The sequence below is a fragment of the Dendropsophus ebraccatus genome, chromosome 6 (genome assembly GCF_027789765.1).
Source record: "Dendropsophus ebraccatus isolate aDenEbr1 chromosome 6, aDenEbr1.pat, whole genome shotgun sequence".
Lineage (NCBI taxonomy): Eukaryota > Metazoa > Chordata > Amphibia > Anura > Hylidae > Dendropsophus > Dendropsophus ebraccatus.
In genome coordinates, this window is record NC_091459.1 from 132904735 (window position 1) to 132920438 (window position 15704).

Here is a 15704-nt window from a genome sequence, read left to right on the forward strand (position 1 = left end):
AGAACCTTATATTTTCCAATGTTCAATCATCTATAGTCATTGGTGCCTGGAGATACAGTTAAGTCCAGCCTTGAATAAAGGGGTCTCATTCCTCAGACATTTAAAAAGTAATTTAAAAAAAAATAGTAAGAAGTGCCAAGATTCTTCTATGAGGAAGAAGAGCCTTCTCCTCCTGGGACATTTCAGCTACTTTTTTTCTTGGGTGGAATGGAAGAATATAATTTTCAATTTTCTTATCACCTGGGTCAGAACTTCTTCTCTTTCCCAGGTCTTCTCACCATCAGTCAAGAACTCTTTAATATGTTCTTGATGAAAAGGTTTCCAAAAACTTTTTTAAGCTCCTTACTATGGTCCCACTAAGCTAACCCACTGACCCCTGTAAAGATCTGGATTTAAATTGAATATTAACTTAGTAAAATTGTATGAAATTTTGTCCGGGGGTGAGCTTATACGGACTCTTCTGCATACCCCTGCTTACACATAAAAACAGCAATTAACATATCAAATAAGTGGGACTGACCAACGATATAATGTGTATGGGGCTTCCCAAATCTCCGCTGATGACAGATGTTGAAGGACACAAAAGCTTTGGAATTTTTTTTTTTCCGACTGCCCGATCCAGTCTGCCAGTTGCTTTGTCCCCACTTTCCATCTACACCTAGATTAGTCAACTGACCAACCATTGACAACTCTCTTATTAAGCTCTAAGCTGAGATCTTTGATCTGAGAGCTGTGCCCGGCAGGTGTAAGGGCCCTATTGCACCGGACGATTATCGTTCGCATAATCATTAACGATTAACGATCTCAAATGTCCGCTATTGCGAAAGAGCTGAAAACGTTCACTCATTTCCATGGAAAGATAATCATTACTTATGATTGTTTGCAATCGTTTTTTCTTCGCTATTTCTTCACTATTGCGTTCGTATCTACTGCAAACGACCGAACGACGTCTTATTCAATGCGAACGATTTGCGAATGAGCAACGATACAAATGGGTCCAGGTCTTATAAAGCGATCAACGATTTCTCGTTCGGTCGTTAATCGTTAACTGCATTTCAACTGAATGATTATCGCTTAGATTTGAACGATTTAACGATAATCTGAACGATAATCGTCTGGTGGAATAGGGCCCTAAGGTAGTGGAGCCAACTCACTCTCCCTCAGGAAGAGATTGGTTCCCTTTAACCAACAAAAGGAGGTATGGACTCTCAGGTTCCTTGCAGGAGGACTCAGGTTTTAGCCCTTGAGAATAGTTATAGATTGACTGTGGTGGCACTGAAGGACCTGTGCCATGGTCTCGAGTGGGTCCATGGGTCATCATTAGAACAGCAGAATGAGATTGGCAGGTGGATAAATCAGAAGCGGGAAACGGGAGTACAACAACAGGTACCAGTCAGGTAACAGCTGATGTGTCAGATCCCCAGAAATAGAATATTTATGACCCATGAGCTCCTACTCTATTATTTCCTACGGCTAGAAGCTTTGCTGAGCCACTTGCTTAAGCAATTCATAGACACCAACAGACAGGGAATACAAGCCTCAGCCCTATTGGAATCCATGACTTGATGTTAGAGATGAGTGCAACTTGAACACCCTCGAACCTTTGGCTATATCTAAGTTTTGCTGGACTCCCTAGGGCTGCATCCAACTTTTTCAGCCACCGGTATTCAAATGCGGAATGATCAGACTCAAGCATGCTCAAGTTGCTCTCATCTCTACTTGATGATTCTTTTGTGGTCATGCACCAGAAAGTGGATTTTAAAAGTTGCAAAATACCTGAAGCAGCAACGACTATGTTAAGAGTCTATGGAGTCCTCTGGAGAAGTAATAACATTAAAAAATACTGCACCTAGTAGTTGTCAAGGACGTATGAGAATTTAGTAGTGGTGTGGTAGACAACAGTGTGTATGTGTGGGGGGGATCTCTAAAATGGTGATATAAAGGTAAGCAAATTTTTTGGAGATGAATTTTTTACTTAATTGCTACATTTCCTTTAGGAGAACTGGAAGGGAAATTAAAATTTCCGATGCCCTCATAAAGGCCATGTTATCGCTTTATATAGTAACACCTATAAGGTACAAGGTGTATATTGCTTTGTACTCCCCATTGTAGGACATGTAAGACATTATGACTGCAGTATTAAAAACAAAACCAATAAGTCAATAAGAAAGCATATTTATATTCAGTAAAAATACATATAGAGTGTAACAAATGCAGCGATATGTAAAAAAATAAGTTAAAAAAAACTGTCCTTGTTCGAAATGTCCCTTTAACCACCTTATTTTAATCAAATACCTTAAGAAATCTCAAAAAATATAGATCAATATATTTCACATGAAAGAAAATAACTATATTTAATGTCGTACAATGGTGATATGGCGTGTCTTGTGAGTACTATTCCTATATCACCAAGTACATCGTAGAGAAGCATAGAAACCGTTCACATGAAGGGGATGGAGGAGAACTTGAAATAACAAGGTATGACTTGGCTTGCTGATGATGTGCAATCCATATAGCCCAAATTATTTATGGAAACCACAATGACAACATACGTAGCACCCGGAGAATAGGATGACTAAGGTAACTCCACATTAACAACACTAACAATGAGTCTCCAGAAAGATGGAAAAGGAAAGGTTGGTTGATTGGCTGATTGATGCGGAAAGAAGCTCTTATCGAGCATGATCATGGATCCCAAAGATGAGGAGCAGCTCTAGAGAAATCCTGAAGATGTGTATGGGATGAACTATTGAGAAAAGAGAAGAGGAGTAGACCATGGGTAGAGAGCAAGATGTGATTTCATCCATAATTGGACCTTTAGAAATAAGCTAAACACATTTAAAGTGAACCTGTCACACTGAATATGTGGTCTGTTCTGCCAGAACTAAGTTATAGAACAGAAGGAGATGAGCAAGTTTATATATAGTTTTCATTAGAACTTGTATTTTTTCCATGTGGTCCTGCTCCGTGACTAATGGCTTTTTCTGAATAAATCTGCTCACGCTTCTCAATCACTGATTAGGACAGACTCTTAAGCCCAGAGATTGACATGGATAAATTACCACTGAATCTTTTCCCACTTATATATCTTATATAACTTGTATATCAATCCACTCAGCTTCACATAAACCCGAAAGCTTAAAAATGTGTTCATTGAGACAGGATCCCTTTAAGTCGGTAGGCAAGAATTATGTAGGCGGAAAAAAAACGGAAGAAAAAGAGTGAAAAACAGAAGGGTGGAGACCCAACAAAAATAGACGGAACATGTCAGTATAAAGGAACTAAAATTGTACTACAGTACTGTCTAAATTAACGTCAAGACAATGATGATGTAACACTGATGGTTAAAGGTGGATTTAAAGATGGTTATAGTTGAGAAGAAAAAAAATCTGAAAAAATAAAATTGTATGTCTGATGACAGAAGAAAATAAGTGACAATGAAAATATATGTATATAGTCCAGACAATTGATGGTCCTCTATGCTCAACCAAAACACAATGACCACTGGAAGGTACTATACATGGAGGTTCCCAAAACAGTTACCAAAGAAGTGACCAAATATACTGTACATTCTTATTTTGCATGATGGACACTCACCATGTGGGGTAGCTGGATATTAGCTAGACTATGAATTAAAGACTGACTTAGATTGGCCAGCTCATGGAGAAGAGACTCGTTTTGCTGCTCAATGACTTTGTTCTCCTCTTCTATGTTCTTCAGGTTACTCTCCATTGTTGTAATCTATAATCATACATAGGTGCAAAACACAACACAAGGTATTACAAAACATATAATGTAACCACAGTGTCATCAACAATACTACTTCTAAGAAAGATCATTGCTATAATAATCAAATGAACTATGATGGTTTAAAGCATCAATTTTTTTTTTTTTGTGCACAACTGGTACCTATCTTCCTACATTGCTTAACCAAAATTTAATTATTAAAGGAAAAAAATGTAAAAATAAATCTTAAAATTATATTTTCATCTCTTTATAAAATTGTATCTCAGTTTCTATTTCAATTTTTAGTATTGTGATAATTCTGAATGAATAAGAGCTAAAGTACTGTATTGTTATAACTTTATATCTGGTGGATTTTCCCTTAATGGTTACAGCACATCCCATATATACAATACGTCCTATCACATATATGTACAAATGGTTATGTAACTGTTGTCAGTTTCAGTTTACAATGTGTGTGTTACTTTGTGGTTTGTTACTCTAAGGTAATTTGAATAGTAAAGGTAACCATATACATTACATTAGAGTTGATGAAAACTAGCCATTTCAGCCAAAATGATTGACCATCGGGTGGTGATGATCATTTAGACTGTGGTAAAAAGTGGGCTCCTGGATGAAAAATCCTTCACGCAGGAAAAATCTTTTATCTACGAATGATCTTCCCGGAAAGAATCTTCTCATGATGTCCCAGAAAGATTTTTCATCCTTCACCCGGTGCCATCAGTCATTTATGGCCAAACTGAACAACTTCAATCATCAACATAGACTAAAATCTTTATGGCTATTCTGTGGCGTCCATAATCCATAGAAAATGAAGTTGGCAATGTCGTTACACTTAACACCCACTTCAAGTGTTCATCTGGTTAAAAAAGTGCTAATGGGCTTGGACCTAGGTGGTGCTCGGTGGCGTAAGTATATAGCAGTCTACAATTGTATCATCCAAATGAAATGATCACGGCACTCACCAGCATGTCCTTAATGAATATTCATTATTAAGCAGTGTCGCACCACCTGCACTTTGTAGCCTTGACAAAGAAGGAGGTGGTGCGAAACGTTCATTGGTCTGTTTCTGCAATATGGACACTGCTTAAAATAGAGGGCTGACTAGATGGACCAAGTGGTCTTTTTCTTCCGATAATCTTCTATGTTTTTATTCATTAAGGACATGCTAGTGAGTGCCGTAATTGTTCACTCAACTGTTGTTCAACATTCACCCTATGGCCATCTTTAAAGTTGAGATGTTCTTGGTAGTTTCTCTAATTGTCTGTGGTCTGTAGACATATGTTGATGGTTCCTGGTTTATAGTTTGTTGATTCATTTTTTAAAATATTTTAGAGTGTACCTGTCATGACGGCCGCTGCCGGATCAGCGATTCTTTTCACCCTTCACCCAGAAGTTCAGATACGCATGGCTACAAACATACTGAAACCATAATGCATTGGATTAGAATGGGGGTTGTGCACATTACGGTCTCTGTGTCTTTGTAGCCATGGCTACCCGAACCTTTGGGTAAATGGTGAAATTTGATGCTGATCCGGCAGCGGCTGTCATGACAGGTGCACTATAAAATTGACAGTTGTGCCCACACCCCATATACCCCTGGATACTATATCTGGATACTATATATCACACACCATCCTTATGCGAGCATGCTCACTGGTACATGTCTCCTTCAACCAACTGCAGTGTGTTCCTTTCCTACCCATCTAAAAACTGAATGACATCATGGTGTCCCAAATAAGCGACATCATCAGCCTCAAGTTTTCAACTGCAGTTCCATACATTTGCCAATCTGCATAATATAATAACTGTATGATGTTTTTACAGGGAGAAAACTTTATTAAAGGGATTTATTACTAAGTATCATGGGACTGTCACTCTTTCCTCCCTTTTCTTACTGCTCTTAACATACCATATTGTTTTACAGCCTGATTTAAATATGGCACTTAATCTATTTATTACATATGAATTACATATAAATTACATATAAATTTAGGTTCTTCAGGGGCGGTACATAATGCCCCAACCTCTAAGGCCCTACGTAACACACACTATTGTTTTTGCTTTAAAAATGAACTAACATTTATATGTCCAAAATTATATAATATAAAAACATATAAGTATTGTAAAATTAACAAATAAAAAAAACTAAACGTTTGATGTCCTAATTTTTATTTCATGTCTTGAGCCCCTACTATGCAAACTACCCTTGTATGCAATATGAAGCTAGTAAATAACAAAAAAAAAAAAAAATCAAATTCTACTTATGAATAACTTTTATTCTTCCAAGGCTGAATTTCGTGTAAGTTACATGGAAAAATCACACAACCTCCCCTCCCGTGTAACTTACATGAAATTGGTATTCATCAACACAGGGTTCTTGGCAAGCAACAGGACGCTCGTCCAGTACCTAGTGGGAGGGAGCAGAAGCTGAAAAGGGGGCAGAGAATGAAGCAAAAGAGGTGGAACTGATTCAAGTGAGAAATAATATAGACATGTGTGTCAACGACCAGCAGGGGTCACTTTGGAACCAGTTGATGGATTTGCCAGACTAGCCACCGGACTAGTCCAACAGGTCAACTGGGATGTTCAAGGTCGTAAGCCAGCACTCTTCAGTAATGGCTTAGATGTTGCTTCGAATTGATAGTCAATTGGAAAACCAATAGTAATGTGTGTGCTTTTTAGTTCCACCTCTTTCGATGATAAAAATCATAACCACTAAATTGTATTATACAAACATAACTATTCTACGACAATTTACGTCAATAATCGCAAGTCAGTAGACAATAGGCAGTTCTTATTTTGTTCGATTTTTAGGGATAATTATTATTATTACTATGATCTGTATTTATTTTTCAGCAAATTGGGGTTCGAAGATGGTCAAATTGTAGTTTTTTACTATATTATTTTATGAGTGCCACGCGCTTGAACGTAACACTCGAAATTAAAATGGTCACTGAGTTCTCATCCTCACCCTTACCCTCCATGTAATTTATTTATTTTTTTATTTTTGTCCCAATCTTTCCATAGATACATTTGATGTCTTGGTTGATGAATACCATGCAGCCAGCATGATTTTGTGGCCACAGAAGACGGTATTTTACAAAAGTACGGATGCACTCACGTATGTCACATAGAGATGTAATCCGGTATTTCATGCACATGCATGTCACAAAGAAACAGTGCAGGCTTTAAAAAAGAAAAACGTTACAATGACAATGATCATTGAGATTTAGTATCACAATCGGTGTCTTTGGCTATCTGCGTTACAGTAAGCAATAGTGACCAAGTAAGGGAATGTGTTCACTTTGGAACAATGACCTGGGCATGCATGAAGTATGGGTGAGTATGAGAATAAAAGCTTTACTGCATTATCGTATTTTAGTATTATTATTTTTTTTCTTAAATTTATGGATAAGTTAGTGGCATCTCCTATAGGGAACTCATACATGGCGGAGTTGTATGCTTTCTCGGCACAGTCAGTAATAACAATCTTTAGGAAATTACCTAAGAAAGACATTTTCAATATTGCTTATAGAAAACTGTTACCTGAGTTCTCAGCTTAATCATATCCGATTCCATCTGGGAATTAGACTCATTTAGTTCCTTGATTTCTTCATCCAATTGTTTTATTTCCTCATCATTTTCTATACCTGAGGGGATATTAAAGGAAAATATGTAATAGAGTTGTAAACCATCAAGCATCACTGCTAACACTTGTATTAACGTCGCTGTCGATAAATTATATTTAGAAGAGAAGATTTCGAATTTAATGTGATACTGGATAATGAGCCTTACGAGAAACATAAAAGTAACATATTGTATACAATAAACAGGTATTAGCAAGATACTAGAGGTGGACTGTAGGTATTATAAGCCTTTATAGCCATGATACACTAAGGGTATGTTGCCATTATGGAATTTGCACAGAAATTTCAATCGGAGGCCGCTTGGCGGACTCTGCTTGAAGTTCCACCTATCCCATTGACTCAATTATATTCTGAAGCTCAATCTGCCGTCCACCCAAAAAATTGACATGTCCATTCCTTGGGCGGATGGCAGATTGAGCTTCAGAATATCACTGAGTCAATGGGACAGGCAGAACTTCAAGCGGAGTCTGCCCTGCCTGTGCCTGTTCCATAGTGGGAACATCCCCTTAGTTTGTGTTGCACTCATCCCTTGCATTGTTTTGCATGCCCTGCACTTAGCATAAAATAAAGTTGATAAAATCAGATGTGACCACTAGAGATGATCGAACATCGGGATTTTGCAGGTTTGATCGAACTCGAACCTTCTAGAACGTGCAGCATTTAATTCCCGATGCCTTCCCGCTCCATGTGGAAGGGGGAGACAGACAAAGTACCACCTGGAAAACAGGGATACAGCCTATTACCTAGGATGTATCCCTGTTTTCCAGGCGGTACTCGGGCAGTCTCCACCTTCCCCACGGGAAGGCATTGGGAATCAAATGCTGCAGGTTCGAGAAGGTTCGAGTTCGATCAAACCTGCAAAATCCCGATGTTCGATCATCTCTATTGACCACATACATATATATAGAGGAGGACAAATGTGCTGTTTATAGTAAAGTAACTTACATCCCTATACTGTTCTCTTCCCCATGGAACTTTCTGCTTTCCTTTCTGAAATATTTGACCCTACTGTTGCTATGTAACAATAAACACACTTCCTCACAACCCCACAGCTTGCAGGCTCAGTGGAGACTAACTTCCAGTACTTCCTGGAGATTGCAGTTGAACTGAGCATGCCTGAGCCACCTTAGTGGGCTGTAACCAAGGGCAACAAAAGAAGCAAAGGGGATTAGCGAGTCTATATTTCTCAAACAAGACATTTTCAGAAATACTTGTACATGTGAAATTTTCCTCCCCTACAGCTGATCTGAAGAGAAGAGGTCATCCAGAGACAGATTGTTGCCTATATCTGGCCATACATGTCAAATCCTGACCGAACAAAACTTTTAACATGTCTTTACTAGACATGAGCGAACTTGGATCATGCTCGAGTCGATCCGAACCCGAACTTTCGGCATTTGATTAGCGGTGACTGCTGAACTTGGATAAAGCCCTAAGGCTATGTGGAAATCATGGATATAGTCATTGGCTGTATCCATGTTTTCCAGACAACCTTAGAGCTTTATCCAAGTTCAGCAGCCCCCGCTAATCAAATGCCGAACGTTCGGGTTCGGATCGACTCGAACCTGAACCCGGTTAGCTCATCTCTAATACAAATCTGTTTAGCTTCTCCTGCTCTATAACATGGTACTGATAGATGAGATAGTATTTTCAATGGTGAAAGGTTCCTTTTAACGAATTTCGAATCTTTTTAATACTGAATAGTAACAAGCCAACAAACAACTATTATTCCAATGTTTCTAATTAGGCTGGGTTCACACTGCATTCTTGCAATCATTTTTTTTTTTTATCCGTTTTTGCAAAAAATGGATGGAAAAATAGGATGTAATTGTGTGCATCCATTTTGATAATTTTTTTCATTGACTTCCATTATAAAAAAGGAATCAAAACGCACCTGTTTTCTTTAATGTACTCAAAAATAAGGTCTGTATGCATTTGTGTACGTTAAAAAAAATTGATGCGTTTTGAGCCTTTTTTTTATAATGGAAGTCAATGGAAAAACGGATCAAAATGGATGCACACAATTACATCCATTTTTCCATCCATTTAAAAAAAAAAAAATCTAGTGTGAACCCAGCCTTATATGTGTGAGCGATACAGTAATGTTTTAGAATGAAGTTAGATGTGATGTAGTATAAGGCTATGTTCCCTCATTGTAAGAGACCGGCCGTTCCGTGACCCGGCCGGTCTCTGAAAAGATCATTCCAGCTGGTACTGCAGATAATCTTTCACGCTGTAAAGTTCAGATGCGGGCGCATCTGAGCACGGCCGCATCAGAACTCCTCACTGCACACTATTAACTAAATAGCGAGGGATCCCAACCGGAGCGTATACTATCTGTATACGCTCTGGCCGGGATCCCATTGAAGATAAGGCAGCGTGTCCTTTTGTACAAAGTACGGTCGTTGTTGCCGATTGTAACAACGGCCAGACTTTTACGAAAAGATACGCTGTGGGAACATAGCCTAAGGAGTTACAATATTCAGAAAAAAAGAATATATATATATATATATATATATATATATATATATATATTTACATATATTTTACTTAATTAATTGATTAATTAATTTAATTTATTTATTTACTTTTTTATTTATTGTGTGTGTTGAGGTAAAGTATTGAAAACTAACTTCCATAGCACACAATGTAAATCAGATAATATTGTTGATTCATTGTCTTGTTTGTTTGCTCTAGAAATTCTCACCGCATACAAATGTAATTAGATTTGAAATATATTTGCTAAATAAATCAGAATTCTAACTATGATTATTTTTTAATAGGATTCAAAATTCAAATATATCACACAAAGCCCTGTGTTTCCCAGAAAATAAGACAGGGTCTTATAATATATTTTTTCCCTCTGAAAAAAGCCTCAGGCCTCCTCCATAGTTCCTCCCTTGTACTGCATACATCCCCCTCTGCAGTACGGCTCCCCATACTGTATGCCTCCCCCCTCTCTGTAGTTGTTTCCCCATCCTCTAAATATCCCCCCCTATGCAGTAATGCACCCCATATTGTATACATCCCTCCCCTCTGTAGTTGTCCCCCTATACTGTATACTCCCCCTCTGCAAGTAATTCCCATACTGTATACATCCCTCCCCCCTCTGTAGTTGATCCTTATACCCTCCATCCCCCCATATATGTCCCCTACTTACATCTTCTTACCCCTCCTGCCTCCCTGCAACTTGTGTTGAGCAGGTGGGGGCGGAGCATAACAAGTCTGGCAGAATTTTAAAATGCATTTCTATTTAAAAATCTCCAGTCGTCAAGTACTTATCAGCTGCTGTATGCCCTGCCCTGCAGAAAGTGGTGTTTTCCTTCCAGTCTGACACAGTTCTCTCTGCTGCCACCTCTGTCCATGTCAGGAACTGTGCAGAACTGTAGCACGTCCCCAAAGAAAACCTCTCCTGCTCTTCAGACTAGAAAGAATACAGCACGTCCTGCAGAACATACAGCAGCTAATAAGTACTGGAAGACTTTTTTTTTTCTAATAGAAGTAACTTACAAATCTCTGGCACCAGTTGATTTGAAAGATTGTTTTTTTTTTTTTTTTTTTTTTGCTAGAGTACCCCTTTAAGATTCTTAACATCCTTTTTGGTAGCTACAAGGAGTCCACTGTTATTGTTTCAATCTGTCTGTGCAAGAAATTTGGACTTCTGTATCAGAAATATTGTCATTCTGTAAAAAAAAAAAAAAAAAATGTAAATTTTATAATTCATCATATAACACTGCAAAAGTGAGTACCATTTGTCGCCCGCTGCTTTATAGTCATCATCTCTTCTCCTGACAATCTGGCTTTCTTCATTGCTGATGTGGCTCGTGGGCATCCCGATAAACTGCAAGAAACATGCCAACGGTAACATAGTGCTTAGTATTTATGGCTACTATATAAGCATGTATGGTATGGATTTTAGTGATAAGCGAATACTGTTCGATCGAATAGTAAGGTATTCGATCTATCGAATATTATCAAATAGTTCGCCAAATATTCGATAAATATTCGATAAGCTTTCAAATCCCCCTACTTCCGGTTTTTACCTATAAGTGGTCGAATAGATGTTTTTTTAATAGACCCATAGAGTTCCCATAGACTTTAAGGGGATCGAATATTAGGGAGATATTTGTACGAATATCGAATATTCGAATATTTCACTATTCGCTCATCACTAATGAATTTCCATCCAAAGGGCCAGGCTGAACCTAGGCACAATAGAAATCCAAATGATGAAATGACTCCCATGTATAGAAGTGATTTTCTGCAATAAATCTGGGATAGATGAATATACTCTTAAAGGGATATATATCTCAGCCTCATTACTATATTATTACTATGTATTACTATACAGCATAGATCTCAATGAGAGATCAGAGTACCTATACTAGAAGTCCCCCAGGGGGAATAACCCTAACCCCAGGGGGGAATAACCCTAACCCCAGGGGGGAATAACCCTAACCCCAGGGGGAATAACCCTAACCCCAGGGGGGAATAACCCTAACCCCAGGGGGGAATAACCCGAACCCCAGGGGGCTTCTAGTATAAGTGTAAAAGAAAAAAAAAGTGTAATTATTAGTAAAAAAACAAAAAAAAACCCTCCCCTAATAAAAGTCTGAATCACCCCCCTTTTCCCATGTTATAAATACAAATAAATAAATAAACAAACAAACATGTTTGGTATCACCGCGTGCGTAATCGCCCGAACTATTAATTTATCACATTCCTGATCTCTGACGGTAAACGGCGTAAGTGCCAAAAAATCCCAAAGTGGAAAATTGCGCATTTTTGGTCGCAACAAATCCAGAAAAATTGTAATAAAAAGCGATCAAAAAGTCGCATATGTGCAATCAAGGTAACGATAGAAAGTAAACATCATGGCGCAAAAAATGACACCTGACACAGCCCCATAGACCAAAGGATAAAAGCGCTATAAGCCTGGGAATTGAATTTTTTACAAGCCATCTAATAATATAAAAGTTATACATGTTACATATCGTTTTAATCGTAACGACTTGAGGAACATATATAACAAGTCAGTTTTACCCCAGGGCAAACGGCGCAAAAACACATACCCCCCAAATAAACAAAATTTTTTCAATTTCACCATACATTGATTTTTTTTCTGGTTTCGCAGTGTACTTTATGAAAAAAATTCAGCCTGTCATTGCAAAGTACAATTAGTGGCGCAAAAAATAAGGGCTCATGTGGGTTTTTAGGTGAAAAAATGCAAGTGCTATGGCCTTTTAAGCACATGGAGGAAAAAAACGGAAGTTCAAAAATGCAAGTTGGCCCGGTCCTTAAGGGGTTAAGAAACATTGTAAATGGGTTTATTACCCGAAAAATGCATTTTTATCATGAAAAAGCAGTTTGAAGCTCTCCCCCCCTGTCTTTATTGTTCTCTATGGAGAGGGGAGGGGTGGAGGGAGATGAGGCGCCAAAACAGGACAACAAAGAGTTAATTTATACCTCTCTGACCTCTGAATACCGGCTTTCATGTAGCTATCACTGTGTAATCCTTTGTTCTCTGCTCTCTGCTGATGACTAATCTCCCTCCTCCCCCTCTCCTCTCTCTATAGATTGCACAGGGCTCCACTGATGTAAACTAGTCGAGATTTCCTGATAATTTCCTGGGGAAAGTCTTTTTGAATGTAGATAATGACATATTCACCTAATAAACCCAATTACAAAGTTTTATAAAATCGCCTGGACTACTGATTTCTGCAAAAATAAATAAATAAATAAATAAATAAAACAAATGATAGTGACACTTTAAGCCATTTTCTGCTCAGTAAATTGCCTTTTATCTGCCCTGTCTCTGCCCGTCTGTAGCATATCTGTGTCTCTCTCCACCCCTGTCCTCCCTATTGCTTGTAACCTGATCCCTCAGCTATCTACATGTCATAACCAGTAAATAAAAGTTGTCGCTAAGCTTAATTAGAGAGTGGATATTTAGCATGGTGGGTATTTTATAACAGGGGAATGAAGCATTTTTGTCTGTTAAGATATATTAAAGAATTTCTAATATTGATCTATGTAAATTTTGCTGAAATTTAATTTAAATTTAATTTAATTTAATTTAATTCTTTATTGTCAAGGGTCTTACCTTCGATGTGTAAGGAAACTACCACTGATGTGTCCAGAGCCATCGCATCCTGGAGTGGGACAGGACATTCCTTCAGTCTTTCCAGATTTCCATGAAAACTGCGACCCATTCAAGTAGCCATCTTTCTGTCTTTTCGCTGCTAGAGGACATCCAGATGCACTGCGATGTGATGCATATTTCCCTGTGACATGTCCTTGACCATCACACCCCGGGACCGGGCATCTAGTTAGAAAAGAAGCATGAGAGGAGATATTACTTTACATTGCTGGAAGTAGTATCACTGTTAGATTGCTTGCCTCAGCAAAAATAACAGATCTGGATGTGCTGACATGCCGGCTGCAAGTGTCAAAACTGCTGTCCTGCCCGTCCTGTGAAGTCTGCAGAATGTCAGTACTAGTAGATGACAGCCTGTAGTCCGATAATAAGCTCACTTCTACTAGCACATGTACTTTTTCAGTTTGTGGAGTTGGGCAGCACACGAGAAGTGACCGTATACGCTAAGGCTATGTTCACCAAACGTTTTTTCAGCTCAGTTTAAAATGACGTCCATCATTTCGAGTCTAAAATTACGGACGTCATTTAGCAGCCTGGCCTCCCCTTGATGACTGTTGGTACATTATACTAGTTTGGTTACTAATTGGCCTTTGGATGCGACTTAATTGAAAAGTCCATTGAATTTAATAGTAAAAATGGAGAAAGAACGGTGGCAAAAGAAAAACTGTGGGCGAACAACTAATAAAAAACGTCCGCTGCTTGCAGAAGACGTCCGAAAATAAGGATCGTGTTCACTATTTTGACGTCCACGGCAACAACGTCCATTATTCAATACATTGTGTGCATTGGATGTCCGTCTTTTCATTGACTTCAAAGCATTGCCATTGCTGTCAGTTAAATCGCGGCAATACACAATATACATGGCAAATAAAAGCAAAGCTTGGTAGTTTGTAAAACTGATCGGTCAATATCAATAGGGCTGCAGGTAAAGCAACAACATTATTGTGGTGCACAAAGAACAGGTAAATGATAACGTCAGTTCTATTATGTTAATTACCATGTTAGCAGCAGTTACTGTGTCTGTCTAAGGTCTGTATTAAAGAGGGGCAGTAGCGTAGCTACCATAGAGGCAGGGTAGGCAGTTGCTATGGGGCCCGTGCAGGAGGGGGGGGGAGGTAAGAGCATGTGTCCTTCTGCTTAACCCCTTATGTACTGCAGTGTATAAGTGACCCAATATTTACTTACTTTCTGCATTACAAAAAAAGGATTAACAAGCAGAAGACAGAGATCTCTGCTTCACTGCACTGATAACCTCTTACCTCTGTTTTCCAGCTGACAATCAAGTAGGAAAATGTGCAGAGCTCCGTGCAGAGGTCAGGGGTTATCAGTGCATCACCAGTAAAGCACAGAGCATATACTGTATATATATCTATATGCGCAGTACTTTGTGTTGTGCGTAGGGGAGGGGGGGGGGGGGGGCTTAAAATTTTTTGCTATGGGGCCAGTGAATCCTAGCTACGGGGGGGCTGCCTCATTTTGTATTTAGGTGCCCATACACTTTGTACTAAACTCAATACATAAAGCCAATAGTATAAGTTGTGTGTGTGTGCTCTCGACTCTCCATTGTGTGTGTTTGCTCTCAACTCTCCAGTAACAGATGATGTGATCTGTCCATCTGGAGTTATAGATCACTGTTTGACCTATTTGTTCTCAGTGGGATAAGCCAGAACTAGAGCAGTCTGGTCGCGGCTTACCCCTCCCCTCCCCATAGAGAACACATACATTTTTGGCATATAGCTAGCGATAGCTGTAAGCTGGAAGATCATTTGGCCAACAGTTTTTAAAGGTATATAGGCACCTTTACATGGGAGGTCTGTCGGGTTTGTGTTACATATGGGGGTCTGTCTGAGGTATTTATTACATGGGGAAATACATTTTACAATGGGAACTAGTAGGGAGCAAATTTAGTCTCTGTGGGCATCAGGGGTCTGTCGGGAGTCTGCATTACATCAGGGGTCTGTATTACATCAGGGGTCTGTCTGGAGTCAGTATTAACATGGGTGTCTGTCTGGAGTCAGTATTACATGGGTGTCTGTCTGGAGTCGGTATTACATGGGTGTCTGTCTGGAGTCGGTATTGCATGGGTGTCTGTCTGGAGTCAGTATTACATGGGTGTCTGTCTGGAGTCAGTATTACATGGGTGTCTGTCTGGA

At 38.9% G+C, this 15704-nt stretch overlaps 1 protein-coding gene across 1 annotated transcript in view; it reads right to left on the bottom strand.

The window, feature by feature from the left end:
• MYT1L (myelin transcription factor 1 like) overlaps positions 1 to 15704 on the bottom strand; it is a 361678-nt gene that overhangs the window by 3356 nt on the left and 342618 nt on the right. The window contains exons 20-24 of the mRNA XM_069974064.1: positions 13498 to 13719; positions 11144 to 11235; positions 7294 to 7397; positions 6095 to 6154; positions 3598 to 3741 (exon numbers count right to left, since the gene is read on the bottom strand). Of these exons, the coding sequence (XP_069830165.1) occupies positions 3598 to 3741; positions 6095 to 6154; positions 7294 to 7397; positions 11144 to 11235; positions 13498 to 13719 (622 nt within the window). The remainder of the gene's footprint in view (positions 1 to 3597; positions 3742 to 6094; positions 6155 to 7293; positions 7398 to 11143; positions 11236 to 13497; positions 13720 to 15704) is intronic.